This window comes from Malaclemys terrapin, chromosome 8 (genome assembly GCF_027887155.1).
Source record: "Malaclemys terrapin pileata isolate rMalTer1 chromosome 8, rMalTer1.hap1, whole genome shotgun sequence".
Lineage (NCBI taxonomy): Eukaryota > Metazoa > Chordata > Testudines > Emydidae > Malaclemys > Malaclemys terrapin.
The window spans coordinates 23,010,873-23,029,260 of record NC_071512.1 but is presented as its reverse complement, the minus strand read 5'-3'; the positions used below and the strand labels follow the sequence as shown (position 1 = coordinate 23,029,260).

The window sequence follows — 18,388 nt, the reverse complement described above, 5'->3', positions numbered from 1 at the left end:
GCCACCTGCTGGCTCAGAATTGCTGCAAGGCTCACTCTGCACCTGGAGGAAGCAGACATTAGGAAGTATAGCACCTCTAAATCTTAAGAGGTGGTGTGAGTGCTTTTCATCCTGTTGGAATGCTATTCCAGGATTTAAAACTATATTGGGCTGAGTCTTAAGACTTCACCGTGTGTGTCTCTCTTTTTTTTTTTTTTTTTAAGTTCTATTTTCTTGTGAACAATCACAGAATTCTTAGTTTAACAACAGAAAGATTTTGTTTCTAGCCCTGGTATATCATGATGTACTGAACCTTAAAAATCACAATTCTGACATGCAGGGTTTTTTTTTTCCTTTTTGAATTTCATCATAGCAGCTCTAGAAAGAACAACCATGAGAGCTAGAAACCAAAGTCTTCTGCCATTTGAAAGCATGAGATACCAGACTTCAGAGGAGAGAGCATTAATCTCTAGCAGTCTGACATATTGGCAGACAAAGTTGTATGAAAATTGGGTTTTGGTTGGAACAAAATGGTAATTAAAATGATTTTTAAAAGCAGAGTTGTCATGTAACTTATCCACTTGGCTTACCTGAACTTCATAAATCTTCAACTCTTTTTTTGTAAAATTATTATTTGTTGCTTTGTTATGGTGCTCTCTCCCAATGATACTTCTAAAGTGGTTAGAAGCTTATGTTGCTTCTGCTCATATAGAACTTCTACTTCCATATGTAGAAAGAATTTGTAGACCCCAGTGAGGTTATGTGAACTGTCACAGTTGGTCCAAAGATTGTTCGATATAAACACATTTTCTCAGTGTTTATAGCTCAAACATGGCAGCTTGGTGTTGATTAAAGCATGAGCTTTGGAAAGTGAGATTGATTAGTCTGTCTTCACTTTTAACACCAAGCAAAAGTGAAAAATAAGATTAAAATTTAATCTTTCCGTTCTGAGAATCTAAGGTTGTGGTAACAATATAGGTAAACTGTCTTTTAGATATTTTTTTACCTGACTGTCCCTGAAGGGGTAAAGAATTTTCTCCAGTCAGCTTCCTTAAACCAATGTAGCTTCTATTAAAAAATACAAGAGTACTGAAAAATTGTCCAAATCCCAGGTTGTCATGAACTGCGTACATTTTGGTTTTGGGAAGGAACTACGGTGCAGGTTGATATTGTTTTTAGGTTTTATGGAACTACTGAAGTTTACGAAGTTAATATTCAGTCACAAAAATTGGGGGGGAGGCCAACTTCTGCCTATCTTTTGACTCTAACATTGTTTCTCCTTCCTTCCTTGCCTGATCTGCACAATGTCACTAAGGCTATGGCTACACTGAAGTTTAAGTCGATATAAATTATGTCACTCGGGCATGAATTAGCCATTCCCTTGAGCGACATAACTTATGCTGAATTAAGCGCTGTTGTTGCTGTTGCTGGGCGAGCCGACATAGCTACCGCTGCTTGCTGGGGCTGGAATAATTAAGCTGATGGGAGCTATGCAGAGAGTTTACAGTGGCACAGCTACATTGGTGGAGATGTGCCTCTGTAAGCTTTCTAGTGTAGCCATAGCTTAGGAGTCACAAATCTCTTTCTGGTGACTAAAAAGTAGGGAAACGCAGTTGTTCTTTGGACTTGTGAAAAAGCCAGGTAGGACAAGCTGTTTAGGAAACAGCCACAAAATGTCAAATATCTCTGTAGTGTCTGCTTTTTCTTTGTCCATAATTATGGGCTCTTAGGTGCTAGTGTAATGCAGATAATTAAAAAGAATTATGGAGGTGTCAGTTGTAGTTGGATTGAGTTTTTCAGTTAAAGTATAGATTCTCTTATGTATGAAAATTACAGCATATTCTTCCCATAAGCCTAGCACTTCCTCCAAGTATAGAGCAATATTTTTGGAAATGTAAGTAAATCCATTAATCAAATAAAAATTAATTTTAAAATGAGTCTCCTAAGATATTGTGTATCCTGTCAGACCTCTTTATTGTTCCTGATGACAAATTCATTTTAATAATGGAATGAATGCGGACTCTTCAAGCTTCCATTAGAGTAAAAAACTTTACTGGAATCTTGTACATAGACTGTTTTGAAAGAAATAATATATTAAGATTGTTCGTTTTTCCTCTTCATAAAAGAGAGGCTGAATAAGATCCCATCTAAACTTAAATTTTGCTCGGATAGCTATATTAAATAAAGCAAAATAAATTTTATAACTACATCTGCACTAGGGCTTCAGCTGGTTTACAAAGAAATCACACCACTAACTGACACTCCTGTGCTGGCAAAAGTTTCCAGTGCAGACTACAGAGAACTCCACAAAGAAATGCCCTATTTTAAAATGGCTGCCATCTTCTGTTGTTCTCAGTTGGACTGATCTTAGAATATATGGCCAGTGCATATATCTGCTTCTTATAGTAGTGTTCTCCGCCTTCTGACAGCATAGGATGCCACCATGTTTTCTGAGGGCAACTTGGCTTCCCTTCACTTGAGGGAATGTGGGGACAGGAGGGTGGAGGGGAAACTTGGGTGTACAACCTGGTATGTTCTGACTGCTTTATGTCACTTTGGAGCCCAACTAAATATGGTGCTAAAAGTTAAAATTGAAAAAGACTTCAGTTGACATTAATCTTTAGATCATTTGAAATATTACATGATAGTACTTTTTGACTTTCTGGTTTAGTGTTAGATATTTTAATTAAAAAGGAAATTCCCAGACAAACTACACTGAGGTGAAGTGAAGGTTGAGCCATATACATCAGTGATTCTTTATTGATTGAATGACTGTAATCAGCGCAATGTGCTTGTTGAACTTTGAAATTAATTAAAGAATGTCTACTAAAAAGTGATTACACAGTTTTAACAAAACCAATTTAAAAAAAACTTGAGTTTATAGGTATGAAAATTGTTTAGATCAACCCAGAGTCCCTAGCACTGTGTCATGACAAAAGAAAAAAGCTGTACTTAGTATCCAGGTTAAAGTTTAAAAATAAAAACCCATTTCAAAATTGGCATATATTTTTTACCTTAGTGTAACCTGGTTATCTAGACATGCTGATGTGGAGATGAAGCTGCAGAAAACTTTACATGGAGTTTCCTTCCAATTCTTCCAGGAGGAGAGGGGAGGGGCTACATTCCTACCTTTCTGGAAAAATCAGGGGTTTGGACCCGCCCCATACACAGATCCTTCAGACTTCTCAGGAGATGGCCCTGGGTGTCTATACAGAATGTGGTTTCGTGAAGCTATAGTAGGGAGTGCTGCCTGTGTGGTTCCCCCTATTTCAAAGAGGGGTTTCTAGTTTCAGGGTTGCACTCTAAATAATACAACTTCTACATCAATATTTTCTATTGGTGATCAGTGAGCTTGCCCCTCGCTGTTTATAGATGCAGACCCACAGGGTCCTGGGTGGGTGGGAAAGATGCAGTGAAAAAACGGATTCCTCTGTATGTAAGGGGAACTAGAAGCATGCAGCTGCAAGCAGTACAGTGTTTTCTCACTCAGTGAAGCTCAATCTGGGCCTTCAAAAAGCCCTATTTGATATTGATCTAGTTTCTCTGACAGGTGTAACTGTTAATTCCTGATGTAACTTCATTAAAACACTCAATATTTAACTGTAGAAATCTTTAACTTCAGTTGGAAGATGTTTACGTGCTCAGAAGTTATACCAAATAAAGACTTGTGATTGTCATTTACATGTAAGTGAAATATATTATCCCATAAGTATTCTGTTTATATGTAGAGTCCATCAGTCCAACACTGGCTGCATGGGACATGCATAATTATTACTACTGGCAGATCCTAATAAGCAACGTTTGGGGTGGTGAAAGGCATTGGCCACTTACTATGTGCTGTTTCTGTAGAAATGGAAGTAACTCAAATTGGAGATGCAAGCCATTGCTCTGGAACTTTGACTAAATGAAATACTTCATTTTCTGAACTGTGAACTCTGGTGCTATATTACTCTGGAGGGAAATAAACTATTGAGAAAATAATTCCGCTTCTGTGGATACCTACTGGTGTCCCGATGGATACTTAGTATATATTTAGGTAGACACTTAAATTCTACACTAAGCAGAATAATAGTGAAATATTAAATATTTTAGGGCTATGTTCTGGATACCCATGTTCAGGATACTGTGCTTGGTGTTAAGTAGCTTACATAATATATAACCAATGTAGCTATTGAATACTCATGTGCACAAACAGTCAGATTGGAGCTTTATTATTAAACTAATTCCTTCAAATTCTGAGTAAAATATTTCAATTAGGTAGATGATGCATGAAACAAAGATGCTCAGAATTAAGTGGTGCTAAATATTTTAATAAATGTAGCCAACATACTACAAAATGTTTGAACCTTAAACCAAATGATTCCTGTCTTGGCTTCTGCAGAATACACATTAGGAATACTGTACTGGGTAAGATTAACAAAAAAACAAACAAACAAAAAAAACAAATTGAGAGAATATTTTAATTTATAATCAGACTATTGTAGGCTGACTGTCAGTGATAACACATCAGAGGTCAGTGGACTCCTTGTAAATGATGTATTAAATCAAATCTGATTCTTTCCTGAAATATCAACTTCCTGTTCTGATTTAGATTAGTGATCATGCATTCTCATAAGAGTTAGGCCCAGAAACCATGAAATCATAAGTCTTTTCAAGAGACTGAAGAAACATAGCTCATGTTCAATCGTTAGATTTAAATCTATCCTAGTTGGCTTTTCTCTGCAGGAGGTTGTTACTTTGCTAGAAAAGCTTTTTTCCTCTTCCACTCCCCTCCTCCCCCATGTAGTTTGCAAATGCAGGAAGGGTTCACTTAAGTCCTACCCATTAAAGTAAACCTCCATGCCATCATGCATTGTTTAAATGCTTGTGTGCATATGTTTAGACTAAAGAATACTACAGATAATTCCTAAATAGGCTTATAATCGTAGAAGAGCGTTTATAACGTGTACTCACATTTCTTGCTTTAGTCTTGACTTAATTCACATATAGGCAAAGACTCAAATATTTCACGTTCTTGTGGTAGCTCACGCCACTTGAGAACAGAATTCTGAAAGTATACATAATTATTTTCTCCTCGCTACCCTTCAGAGAACTTAAATTTATGTAGATTTAGCTTTTTTTTCTAGTTATATCAGTTTATCAAAATTTATGTGAGAAGCTTCTGCAGCTTTTGGTTTTACTGATGTCACTTAACTAGTCTATGCATAATTAGAGGACCACATAATTAGCTCTGAATATTCATTAATTCTCATAGCTCACAGGACTTGCACAAAAACCTTATGAAGTACTTGACCGGTGATGACTTCAAAAATTTAGTGATGTGGTAAATTTGGTAGTATCAGAAATGGTCTTTGTTTTAAAAGTAAGGCTGGTCATGCATGCTCCAGTAAGTTTCCTTATTTTGGTACAGGTAGTCTGGCTGTGCCCTACTTCTGCTACTTCATGTCTGAATCATTCTTCACTCTTCTCTGGGATTGCTAAATCTTTCTTCATTTATTCTGTTTTTAACACTTCTTCTAGCCATTCCCTCATATCCTAAGCACATAAAATCCCTAACAGCATTAATGCTCATGCACCCAGTTTATCTCAGAGGCTGAAATGACCTCTGACTGATATGTCAAGCTCATTACTTAAATGTGGCAGTGCATTACTATAAAATGTTAATAGGAATAGTAAAGTCTTCCCTCAGCTATATATTTCTGAAACAAGAGGACAGGTCCTGATTCCTACTGTGTGTCACAGCCTCAGGAAAGCCAGGTTAACTAGCCCTCTGAGGGGAATTCCTTGGTTGGTGGCAAAAACTGGCATAGCATTTTCTACATCAACCCCTTCCTGATATGGGTGGGTTTTTTTTGACAAAGGCCTGGAACGCATCTTGGAGGCTCATATGCAGCCATTTGTAAATTAGAGTAGCTACAGGTCTGCTCTGAATTAGTCCAGACCTGGGCTAGTACCTGGGTTAGGTACTCTTAAACTACCTTTTGCCCTGCCCTCCTCCAGTCCTGTGCCAAGCACAGCTCAGTTACATAAGAGGCTCTAGCACAAGATCTTTCCTGCTTTGCAGATGAGGACTAAGGGTGTAGTTGTAGGTTGTGTAATTACATCAAAATGAATGAAAAGCTATAGATTACATTGTCCTATGAACAATATAAATCACTCATGACTGGAGTCATGCATCAAGAATAAATTTTATTTTTGTATTTAGCAGATCATAGAAACATGGTAACTTCAAGGATGTCATTCTGTTTAATAAAAAGTAATATTGTACCTGAGACAGGTTCTTTGTGCAGGGAATGCTCTTGCTTAGCTTTACCATTATGTTTGGATATGAGGACAAATTGAAGATATCATTTGCAGTGTTTGCCACTTTGCATTTATTTCAAACTGAATGGTTAAACAGGCCTAACTTATGTTGCATAATTGGTTTTGGTTGCTTTAAAAGATGGCAAACATTACAAACCTTTTAGACTTCCAGGATGTACTTCAGTTCAGAACATAGGCCAGTAAAGGTGACTCCTGATGTCAAGATTAATCTGAAGAGTGGTGATGCGCTTTTCATCTTCGAATTTTTATAGTGGCATTTTTCTTGTGGTCCTTCTTCACCTTTGCTAATACTAGTTAACCAAAACACTTTCTTTTAAAACTTGTAAACATGTAGAAATTCTATCAAAATTTAAATCCATTTGCTCTGTTCGTTTGAAACATCTAGTCTATATAATACAAAGAAACTGAGAGTGGAACAAAAACACTTAGCAGAACACCTTTTTGAGGTTTTGTAAAAAGTAAGTGACTACAGAAATAGAGATGGGGCTTGATTTTTATTTTTTATTCAGTACATTGTGGTATTTCATCTGATAAATTAGTGAAACCTGAATAATATTTGGCAAGTTACTTAAGTAATCACCCTTACTGTTTCCCTTGGCTTTGTTAGATCTGCTCCCTTTCTGTCTTTTTCTGCCCTTTTTTCCCCCCTCATGCAATAGAAAAGAAATACTGTTTGTCGTCTTCAGTGTCTTCCTTCCTTCCTTTCTCTATCACCCCTACTTTTTTCTTCTAGTTCTCTCCTTCCCAAACCTTTCCACTTCAATTCTCTTTTCTAACTTACCCTGTCAATCTCTTCCTTTCTCCCACTCGCACGCTCTCCCCACCCATGCATCCAGACAGACTCAGGAACTTTACTAGATGCCTAATAACCAACAAATTAAACCTATTAATGACAGAGAGATACAAGAGATGGAAGGTAGCCCATTGCTGTGGAGCAGTATCCAAGTAAGAAGCCAGCACCCATCTAGCTGTTGGGGAAAACTGGCTGTACCGAACCTGATTTAGGAGCTTCATCTTTCAAGTCATACAGGGCCAAATTTTGGCTCCAGTGAACCCTTTGTACTAGAAGTGTGGACTCTACAGTGGTATTGTCTTATCACATGTTTGAAAACGTTGGGGGAAGTCTTGATTAATGTTAAAATATAGTTACTCCTCGCTTAACGTTGTAGTTATGTTCCTGAAAAATGCAACTTTAAGTGAAACAATGTTAAGCGAATCCAATTTCTCCATAAGAATTAATCTAAATGGGAGCGGGGGGTTAGGTTGTCTGGTGAAAATTTTTTCCCTGGAAAAGACTTTTTTTATTGTGTGTGTGTGTGTGTAAGTTTTAAACAAACAATTTAATACTGTACACAGCGATGATGATTGTGAAGCTTGGTTGAGAAGTCAGAGGGTGGGATATTTCCCAGGGAATGCCTTACTGCTAAATGATGAACTAGCTTTTGGCTGAGCCTTCAAGGGTTAGTCCATTGTGGTTAGTGTAGCCTCACACTCTACAAGGCAGCACAAATGTAGGGAGGGGGAGACAGCATGGCAGACAGAGACAGAGAGACACACCCTGTGTGTGTGTGTGAGAGAGAGATGTGCATTACCCCTTTAAGTACGCTGACCCCACTGTAAGTACACTGCCTTGTTAAGTAGATCAGCAAGTTGAGACAGCAGCTGCTCCCAGGAAGTTCCCTCCATCCTGAGCTCTATTCTGTCTCCCTCCCCCCACCCCCCATGGAGATGGGGTAAGTGGGGTGCAGGATCATGGGGGAGGGGTACACCCTGACATTAGCCCTGCTCTCCACCTCCCCTGCACAGTAAGCAGGAGACTCCCGGGAGCAGCTCCAAGGCAGAGGGCAGGAGCAGCACATGGCAGTGCAGGGAGGGACAGCTGAACTGCCAGCAATTGATAGCTTGCTGAGTGGCTGCCACACAGGGAACTTAAGGGAGCGGAGAGCCCATAGGGGCGCTGCCGGTCCACCCTGGTTCCAAGCCCCCGCCAGCTAGCTCCAACGAGCTGCTCTTCCTGCAAGCAGTGGACAAAGCAGGCGGCTGCCAAACGACATTATAAGGGAGCATTGCACAACTTTAAAAGAGAATGTTCCCTAATTGATCAGCAATGAAACAACGTTAACCGGGACGTCTTTAAGTGAGGCGTTACTGTACTGTAAACCAGTTCCAACAGTAGAAAGTTACAGCAAACTATGCAATGACAGTTCCTGGTAATCCATTATAAGCACTGCATTTTATAATGAAGAACCCAACTTCACAGTGAGTTAATACAATGTATTCTTAAATTGGTATGTATCTTAATTTAAATGCTTCCCAGAACTGTCCCATGGGTCCTGTGCTTCACTAGCCCCTAAGTTTCACAGAACTTTGAGAGGGAAGACAATTGGATTTGTTAAGTAGGAACGGTTGAGCATCATTACTACTTGTTTTTTGCAGCATCCACAGTGGACTAGGTGTTATGTAGTCTTAAAACAAACAAAAAAAGCACCATCCCTGTTTTGAAAATCTTATACTATGTAAAGTGATTTTAAAATTGTTTCTGGTTGCTAGATTTATACTATAGCAAATAGAACACTTTCCAGTAAGCACTTGATGACCAAAATAAGAGAGGTTACTGAGTCTAAAGCTGACCTTAGATTGTGGCTTCTGATTTTGTCCCTCTTTCAACAAGGTCAAACAAGCGTGATTGAAATCATTAGGTGAGCTTCTTATTTGTTACAGATTGTCTAAGTTTGAGCTGTATATGGAATTCACATCTTTATATAAACTTGACTGACCTCTGTTAATGTGATGGGACTTAAAAGCCAGTTCTCAATGTTATTTACCATGGTTCTGCAATACTTCCCTGAAACAAACAAACAAAACTAAGAGCAGAGAAACCCACCCTCAAAACTAGCTATTGGGGAGGTTTCCAAACTGTCTGCTTGGAATTGGAGGTAAGTAGAACTGGGTGGGAAGTGGAGTTTTTAAAAAATGTTTAATGGCAATTGGGGAGTGAAACCCTGCAACACAACAGAATATAGTTAGTTCCTAAATTAATTTGCTGTCCTTTATTGTTTTTGTTTGGGGAAAGAACATCTTAATAATAACCCAATATCATCTAATCAAACCATTGTTGTCCTCTTTAGGAAAAATGGCTGGGTTATTGGCTCACTGAGGCAGTAGACAGAAGTCTCTCTAAACTAGAGACTAGGAAAAATATAGAACTGGACCCAGGATCTGGGGGTGGGGAGAGGGGGAAGGTGGAGTATAAAATGCCTATATTGTGGTACTTTCCTGTCTGGATATTGCCACTTGACAATGTAGTCCCCCATCTCAGTCTGGTCTGGTAGCTCTTTAGGGCTGACACTTATCAGAAACCCATGTATGCAGGGGTGGGTAGATGTGGAATGAGTGGATGTAACAGAGAGGGAAGAATTGAGTAGATAAGATAGAAAAGTAGGCTTTTAAGAATATACAGGTCATTTTTGTGGGGGGTGGTGGTGAGGAAGAAACCGAAGAGACAAAATATAGGAGAGGTGGTAAAGAGCATAATTGTGACTATAGTAAAAGGATGGTATTCCTCTGGTGTGAGAGGCCAGTAGCTGGCTGACTGATTAACTCCAGCTGCCACACTTGGGAGAAGACCTGAAACTTAATGGGCTGGTCCTCCAAAAAAAAAAAAAAAAAAAGGGGGGGGGGGAGCCAGAAGAGGCTGGAGCGACTGTTGGGAGGAACTGCGCCCAGAAACAAAATGGACAGGAGGGAGATTGGAAAATCCTGTTATCACAAAGGCTCTGAGGTAAAAGTCAGGAACTTCTGGGCTCAGGAACTTACAGGCTTGGGGGACAGACTTAGAAGTTTTGATCTTGTTTTGTTGAGGAAACTTGAAATAAAAAAAACTGCAAGAACTGACCCTGTTGGAAATGACCTTCTCACAGAGTCCAGGGAAGGTTCACAGGGAGAGTGCTGGCTCAGCCAGAGCAAACCTGGGTCCAGCCGGAAGAGAGGGCTATAAGACAGGCCCCACTTTACAATAATGTTAGGGAAAGAGGTGTAAAAAGAGAGAACATTGGAAAATGTAGGGAAAAAATCCATTATCTTTAAGAAAAATAATTAAATGAAAAGCTTATCTAGGGTTTTTAGTTACCATTATCAAGAGTACAGCTCTCTTGTCCTTTTAAATTGTAGGGCCTTAGTGCATGGCAGCTAATGTACTGCCATATCTTGTCTGGTAGGTTTACTTCTTGGGATAATGTCTATTGTATGCATTTTCCAAGTTCTGATACCTTAATCTAACTGATCAAAAAGTGGATACAGATCTTCCTAACCAGTATGGAAGAAATTAAAGTTTCTTGATAGCAGTGACTACGTAATGCAGTCAAAAACATTGCATTTTAAGTATTGTGAATTTAATAGTTAGCTGATACTGTAAATACTTCCCTAAAATTTAATTTTCCTGTGAATAAATTACCTCTGAGCCTCAACAAGACCAGAATGCTACTTGTGTAATGTAAGTATTCTTTGACTGGATAAACATAATGGTCCATTTGGTGGACCTTTAAGGCAGTTACAATCTCAGATTTTCAAAAATGAGTCCCCAGTGGATTTATGCCAGGTGTACTTCCTTCAAATAACTGTAGAGGTATTTGTTCATTTCTGAGTGTATACATAATACAATGTCTGAAACTTTCAATAATACATCAGAGAAATAGTTAAAATGAACAGTGTTCTTCTGAATTAATGGAGGAGTGTCTAAACTTTAGATATTAAGCAGGTAGAACCCCCTGAACTGAATTTCAAAGGGAAATTAGTTTATTTTGTGGGGAAGGGAAGAACCATACACACTAGCATGTGTAGAGGCGCACTGTAGTGCTTAAACTGTTAACACATACTATTCTTGTTCTCTTCCCTTATAGCTCAAAGGTCAGATGAACAGAACAGTAGCTGGTGTGTAGGTAACAGTCATGACTCTGTCAATATGTTAGTTTTCTGTAAGTTTTCGGGTGTTTCCTTTCAGCACTTTTGTGGAAACCAAACTCCACTGAGGTTGCTCTTCCTCTGCAAAATTATATATGGTCTACAACTGGGAGGAATAATGGCCCATGTCAGTTTGGATGCAGCATATTCATTTCAGCTTTGTCTGAAGATTGCTTTGTTTATAACCTCTAACTTTTTTTACCACATTTAATCAGTATGCATTAAAGTAAATCAGTAAAGACTTGTTGACAATGTAAAGAATCTTCTAGCACATACAATGCCCTGTTTCATAATAGAGCAGCATACTTGCATTTAGTTAAGCTGTATTGGTAAGTGACACTAGTCTCTAAGTACCTAACTTCATTTACTGCAATTATGCACTCAGTTCATGTTGAAAAGAGAGAATGGTACAGCCAACACTAATGCATGCTGCATGACAGCCTCTTATCTATGGGCTTGTCTGAACAGCAGTGGTTAGCTCAAGTTAATGTACTCAGAGTGGTTGGTTAGCAACTAGTGAGTTATAACTATCTGTTGATTCCCCACTGCATTATTAGCTCATGTGAACCTCAATAGCACTTAAGCTTCAAACCATATCCCTAATGGTTTAGCTCAGGGGTCTGTGTTGCTCTTGCTTCAGGCAGCGCCCCCAGCAGCTCCCATTGGCCGAGGTTCCCCATTCCCGGCCAATGGGAGCTGCTGGGGGCAGTGTCTGAAGTAACAGCAACACACAGACCCCTGTTCTCCTCCTCCCCCAGGTTCCAACCGCTTCCCAGAGCAGCGCAGGGGCAGGGCAGGCAGGCAGGGAGGCTGCCCTGCCCTTGGTGCACGCCAGGCCAGAGCCTGCCCCCCGAACTCCTCCTGCACCCCGACCCCCTGCCCTGAGCCCCCGCCACACCCCTCCTGCACCCCGACCCCCTGCCGTATCCTGCACCCCCACCACACCCCTCCTGCACCCCGACCCCCTGCCCTGAGCCCCCTGCCATACCCCGCACCCTGAGCCTCCTGCTGCACCTTGCACCCCGACCCCCTGCCCTGAGCCCCCTGCTGCACCCCGCATCCCTCTTGCACCCCACACCCCAATTCCCTGCCCTGAGCCCCCGCCATACCCCACTCCCCTCCTGCACCCCCTGGGGGCAGGGAGGGGGCAGAGTTGGGGTGGGGATTTCGGGGAAGGGGTTGGAATGGGGGCATGGAACGGGTGGGAAGAAGCGGGGTAGGGGTGGGGCCTCATGGAAGGGGTGAAGTGGGGGCGGGGCTGAGGGCAGCGGGGGGAGGTGTCAGTAATGCGGCCCTCGGGCCAATGTACTAGTCCTCATGTGGCCCTCACGGTCATCTGAATTTGAGACCCCTGGTCTAGCTACCTTGAGTTTAAAATACCACTTAACTTGAGCTAGAGATCTTGTGTGTGAATCGGAATCAAGTTAGGGGCAAAACTCGAATTATACTTTAAGCTAATAAGGCAGTGAAGACAGGTGCCCAGTCAAAATTGAGCCAATGCCTACAACTCTTTCAGGGATTTCTTTTCCATTGGATTAGAATTAAATATTTGAGTCTGCTGCACATACTCCACGAAAACAGTTGTAGCTGCAGTATAAATCTTAAAACTTGGCTAGGGCTAGCTGGGAGAAATAGAATGGCATAAGACATGCTGTGAGGTAGGGGAAGAGAAGGGAGAGCATATTTGTACCAAGTGTATTGAAGTAACAAGGATATCTTTGCCAGAATAGACCCAAAGTCACTTGGCATTCTGTCTCAGACTGTATGTAATGCATCAAATGATCAAGTACTGTTCTTAAGGAAAACTTCTTGTGTATGAAGAACGAAGTTTGCTATCACTTACATTTTATTTTATCCATTATAACAGGTACTAGCATGTATATATTGAATACTTTTAAAACATACTGAATCTGCTTTGATAACTCTCAAAAAATGTTCTAAATATTTTTGTATTGCTCAAAAGACTTCTAGGAATTCTGTGCCTCGATTGGATTAGCATGCAATTTAATTTGTGCTGACTTTCTTGGGAGGTAATAAATCCACTCTCCTTTGGAATTAGTTCTCTCAGCATTCATTTTCTGCAGAACTACAAAGTAGATCCAGTTTCCATTAGTGAGATCTTGAGACTAGACTACAGTAATGTGTGTTTAGGGCCACTTGTAGCAACCACTTAAACTGTAGCTACTGCACAAACTGGTACTACTGTTTAAGACTTGTTCATGAGTCTGGAGCCTGTGTTCAGTGACTTATACTAACTATATATTGTTAAACGTACAGGTCCAGTGTCTTGTTTTGAGGAAAAATAAAACTACATTCTTAGACTCTGGATAAATAGCTAAAATGTCTTTTAAAAATAGCAATTCCTTAGCAGGGACCTCTTAAAAATATCTGTTTCAGTGTAGTAAAAAATGAGGACACTTAAAATTATCTTTTTTTTTTTTTTTTTCCCCTTTAAGGTTTGGACCCCATGGAATCCCTGTGACCATATTTCCTAAAAGGGAATACAAGGATAAACCTGAAGCCATGCAGCTCCAAAGTAAACCATTCCAAGATGAGACACAGGTGAAGTGTGAAGCCAGTGGTGCAGTCCCTGATGACTCTTCTCCCATTCAGCCATCAGAACCTAGCCTCACTAAAAGCCTATGGACTTCTAAACCACCTCCCCTCTTCCATGAGGGAGCGCCATATCCTCCTCCTTTGTTTATCAGGGACACGTATAACCAATCAATACCTCAGCCTCCGCCCCGAAAAATTAAGCGGCCCAAGCGGAAAATGTACAGGGAGGAACCCACTTCTATTATGAATGCTATCAAATTACGACCTAGGCAGGTCTTATGTGACAAATGTAAAAACAGTGTTGTTGCGGAAAAAAAAGAAATTAAAAAAAGTGGCAATGCAAGTGACTGCTTAAAATATGAGGATCATAAAAAGCGAAGAAATGAGAGTGTAACTACTGTGAATAAAAAAATTAAAACTGACCATAAAATAGATGGAAAAAGCCAAAATGAAAGCCAGAAAAGAAATGCTGTGGTCAAAGTTTCAAATATTGCCCACAGCAGAAGCAAAGTAGTTAAAGTTTCTGCTCAAGCAAACACTTCGAAAGCTCAGTTAAATACTAAAAAAGTTCTCCAGAGCAAAAACATGGATCATGCAAAAGCTCGGGAAGTTTTGAAAATGGCCAAAGAGAAGGCACAAAAGAAACAGAGTGCAACTTCCACTTCCAAAAATGCACATTCAAAGGTCCATTTTACACGACGTCTTCAGAACACCAGCTCAGGTTCCCTCCCACCCCGATTGCGTTTAAAACCACAAAGGTACCGGAATGAAGAAAATGACTCATCTCTCAAGACAGGACTTGAGAAAATACGGAGTGGCAAGATGGCAACTAAGCCCCAGTCTCGCTGCTCCTCCACCCGCTCAGCAGGTGAGGCCCCTTCAGAAAATCAGAGCCCCTCAGAAGGCCCTGAAGAGGCCAGCAGTGAGGTTCAGGACACAAGTGAAGTGCATGTAACTGTTGATCAGGATGAACACCAGACATTGGGCAAGAGAGGCAGCAAAAGCAATATAACAGTTTACATGACCCTTAATCAAAAGAAATCTGACTCTTCCAGTGCATCAGTGTGTAGTAGTGATAGCACAGATGATTTGAAATCCACCAACTCTGAGTGTAGTTCTACTGAAAGCTTTGATTTTCCTCCAGGCAGCATGCATGCACCTTCTTCCTCCTCCTCCTCCTCCTCCTCTTCAAAGGAAGAGAAAAAGCTCAGTAATTCCTTGAAAATGAAAGTCTTTTCCAAAAACGTCTCTAAATGTGTCACACCAGATGGCAGGACCATATGTGTAGGGGACATTGTTTGGGCCAAGATTTATGGCTTCCCTTGGTGGCCAGCCCGTATTCTTACTATAACTGTGAGCCGGAAAGATAATGGCCTTTTAGTTCGACAGGAGGCCCGCATTTCGTGGTTTGGGTCCCCAACAACATCTTTTCTTGCTCTTTCACAACTGTCCCCCTTTTTAGAAAACTTTCAGTCGCGCTTTAATAAGAAGAGAAAGGGCCTTTACCGCAAGGCCATCACAGAGGCAGCTAAGGCTGCTAAGCAGCTGACTCCCGAAGTTCGGGCCCTGCTGACACAGTTTGAAACGTGAACGTGGAAAGTAAGGTAGGCAAGAATTTGGAGGCTCCACAAAATTTATAGCCTAGTTAGAGAGCTGCCATGAAGGACTTGGCCAATTCAAAACGTTGCACTCAGTTGGCTGCTCTTTTTATACGAAAATTGTTCTGATTTGTAGCTGTTTCTTAAAAGTTAACTAAACAAATTGAACATGCAATCAAAATTAAAGTGAGAACTTCCGTATTTTTCAAACGAAAATCTTTTTTTAAATTAAAAACTCCTCCCATGCATAGGAGCCATAGCCTCAGCTGAAGGGCAGTTTATTTGCAGGGAATTTTTAGTAGTTTCTAGCCGGTATGTATCTAGTCACTAGATGGCAAAGGGTAAACAAGGGATGGAAGTAATTAATAGCTGTGACCTGGGTGGCCCACCAGGGGAAGTGTAAAAACTTAAGCCCTGTTTATGTTGGCCTTTAAACCTTGTTTCAACACTTCTGCATTAAGTAGCTTCTATACATATAGCTGGTCGGTGTGAATGGGGCCAAAGTGAGTTCAAACCATGTTTAAAAACATGCTTGGTTTCATCCACATGGCCAGTTTAAATTATGTTAGAAACCAGTTTAACTAACCCCTTTAAACAGAGTTTAAAGGCCAGATTAAATGGGGTCTTGGTGACCACTTTTTTTCCCCAAACACTCAGCCTTTCTATGCACACAGGGGCACAAGTACGACACTTCAGGGTCTGACAAGCTGAGGGGATGCCTCTTGCCCAAAGGCAAAGCTGAAATGTTACTCAGTATTTTGGGATCAAGGGCTGTTAATGCTGCATAGGTGTGAATCATAACTTCCTGTCTTTCTTCCACTGAAAAATCTTCCAGGCCACTTGTCTGGGAGTTTAGAGCAAGAGAGGTTTTGTTTGAATGTGTAAATAATTGATTGCTGAAACTAGTCAGATTTTCTTCTGACTGGTTGTTCCTAAATTCTTAGGATACGTCCTGGTAAATTACACTTTGTGAATTGTCAGATGTGTAATTGTTGCATTTTGGATGTATCTAACTTCATATTTTTTTTAATATTTCCGTTTTAAGGTATCTGTTTGCAGGTCAGAAAATGAGAATATGTAATTGTGTAATGCTCTGAAATGTACAAAACTGTAAATAAAATTGACTAAATCTGAATTACTTGTGTGTGTTTCTCAAAAAGCTTTGAAAAATTTTTAGGGTGTTTTCTGTGTACATGATATTGAGGAGACACCCCCTTTAAAATGTAAATTCTTTCTCATTCAGCACTTTTAAAAGATCATTTGCTGTAAAGTACTATTGGTATATACTTAGGGTTCTAATTTTGAGACTAAGCATTCATCTGTTTCCCCAAAAACTGGCTCTTGTAGCGAGCTCTTGTCTTAGGTAAAGCTTGTCAAATTATTTCTCCATAAATTCAGTTCTGTTCCATAGATTTGAACAAAGACAGAAATATGACTTATACAGTAAGGAAATGTTTTCAATCACCATTTTTTCCATCTGTCAAAAGCTAATTAAGCCCAATCTCCACTATTGTTAGCTACTCTTGCATGTCTGTTGCTCAGTGTTGGGGCATTTTCATGCAGCCGATTTACATTTTTCCTTCCTAGTTTTGGTCTATACCTGACCATTTGAGTTACTATCTTTTTTTTTTTTTTTCCCTGTTCCAGCTTTGTACGATCTTGTGAAGAATTTGGCTGCCTTCATTCCAGAACAATTCCCATCCCAAGTTTTTCCATTTTGCTCATATTGGCAAAGCACAGATGAGGAATACAAATTTAAACTTAAATTGAATGTAGTTGTAAAACTAAAATACAGTGTCAGGATTTAGTGATTGAACCCATTAAAGAATCTTTATTGTGATGCAGTTTTAGAAGATCAATATGCTGCCTTGCAACTGACAAGTCAGTTGGTTTCCAAAACACTGAGTGTCTTCCAACCTTGTTCAGTTACTCTGATATCAAGTTCATGTAACTACTGAATATCTAGTGTGTTTAAAAAAAAAAAAAAAAAAAAAAAACCCACACAAATACATGTTGGTCCAAATTGATTTTGCTCAGATTTCCTGAGGATCTTACTGCAATCTGTGTGGTAGATGCTAATTAACTTTACAACTATACTAGGGTTTTTCCCTAACAAATAAATTTCAAGAGGTCAGTCAATGCTTTTTGAATGTAATAAACACACAATGAAAATTTTCATAATGTGAAATCCTGTTTCACTCTTGTATTTATATATTCTTTCCTGCAAACAGAAACAATTACAGTATTTCAGTACATAAGCCTTACTTTGTGATTTAAAGCAGGCTGTTTTCAGAAGACAAAAAATTCACTCTGTGGGTTTTTTAGACATCTCTATATGTATAGAGCAGATATCTAGTTTCAGGCAGCTCAAAATGAACTGATCCCACATCATAAAAGCCATCTGATGTTCTGAGCCAAAAATCTGAGGTAAAATACTTGGATACTTAACTTGCTGCAACTTTTTAAAATATTTAGAACTTTTGGATAGTATCTTCTGTAATACAGTAACTCCTCACTTAACGTTGTAGTTGTTCCTGAAAAATGCGACTTTAAGCACATCGATGTTAAATGAATCCAATTTCCCCATAAGAATTAATGTAAATGGTTGGGGGGGATTAGGTTCCAGGAAAAATTTTGCAAAACAAAAGACATTATATGCGGTTTGACTCACAGCTGTGACTAGGTAAGTGAATATCCTCTGGCCCCAGAGCTCTGGTGAGGGTGTGGGCCAACAACACCCTGCCGCCCCACCTCCCAGGCCTGCTGAGTCCTCCCTGTGCAAACTCTGCGTGTTTGGGCTCAACATGGGAGCCAGGCAGAGCAGGCAAGCGGCAGCACATCAGAAGTGATACTGCTGAATCCTTCTCCAGCACCCAATGGGGATGTCTGCTAGCCTCTGAGCAGCAGATCACACAAATGCCTGCTCAAGTTAGTCACTGAATGCATTCTCCCCCCGCCCCGGGGTGCTGGGG

At 40.1% G+C, this 18,388-nt stretch overlaps 1 protein-coding gene across 3 annotated transcripts in view; it reads left to right on the top strand.

Annotated features, from left to right (window-relative positions):
- Positions 1 to 18,388, top strand: part of PWWP2A (PWWP domain containing 2A) — a 41,763-nt gene that overhangs the window by 6,798 nt on the left and 16,577 nt on the right. For 2 of the 3 annotated variants that reach the window (XM_054037391.1, XM_054037392.1), the window contains exon 2: positions 13,719 to 14,686. In XM_054037391.1, coding sequence (XP_053893366.1) covers positions 13,719 to 14,686 — 968 coding nt within the window. Of the gene's footprint in view, positions 1 to 13,718; positions 16,552 to 18,388 lie in introns of those variants that run through there. The other variant, XM_054037390.1, reaches the window with a different exon arrangement.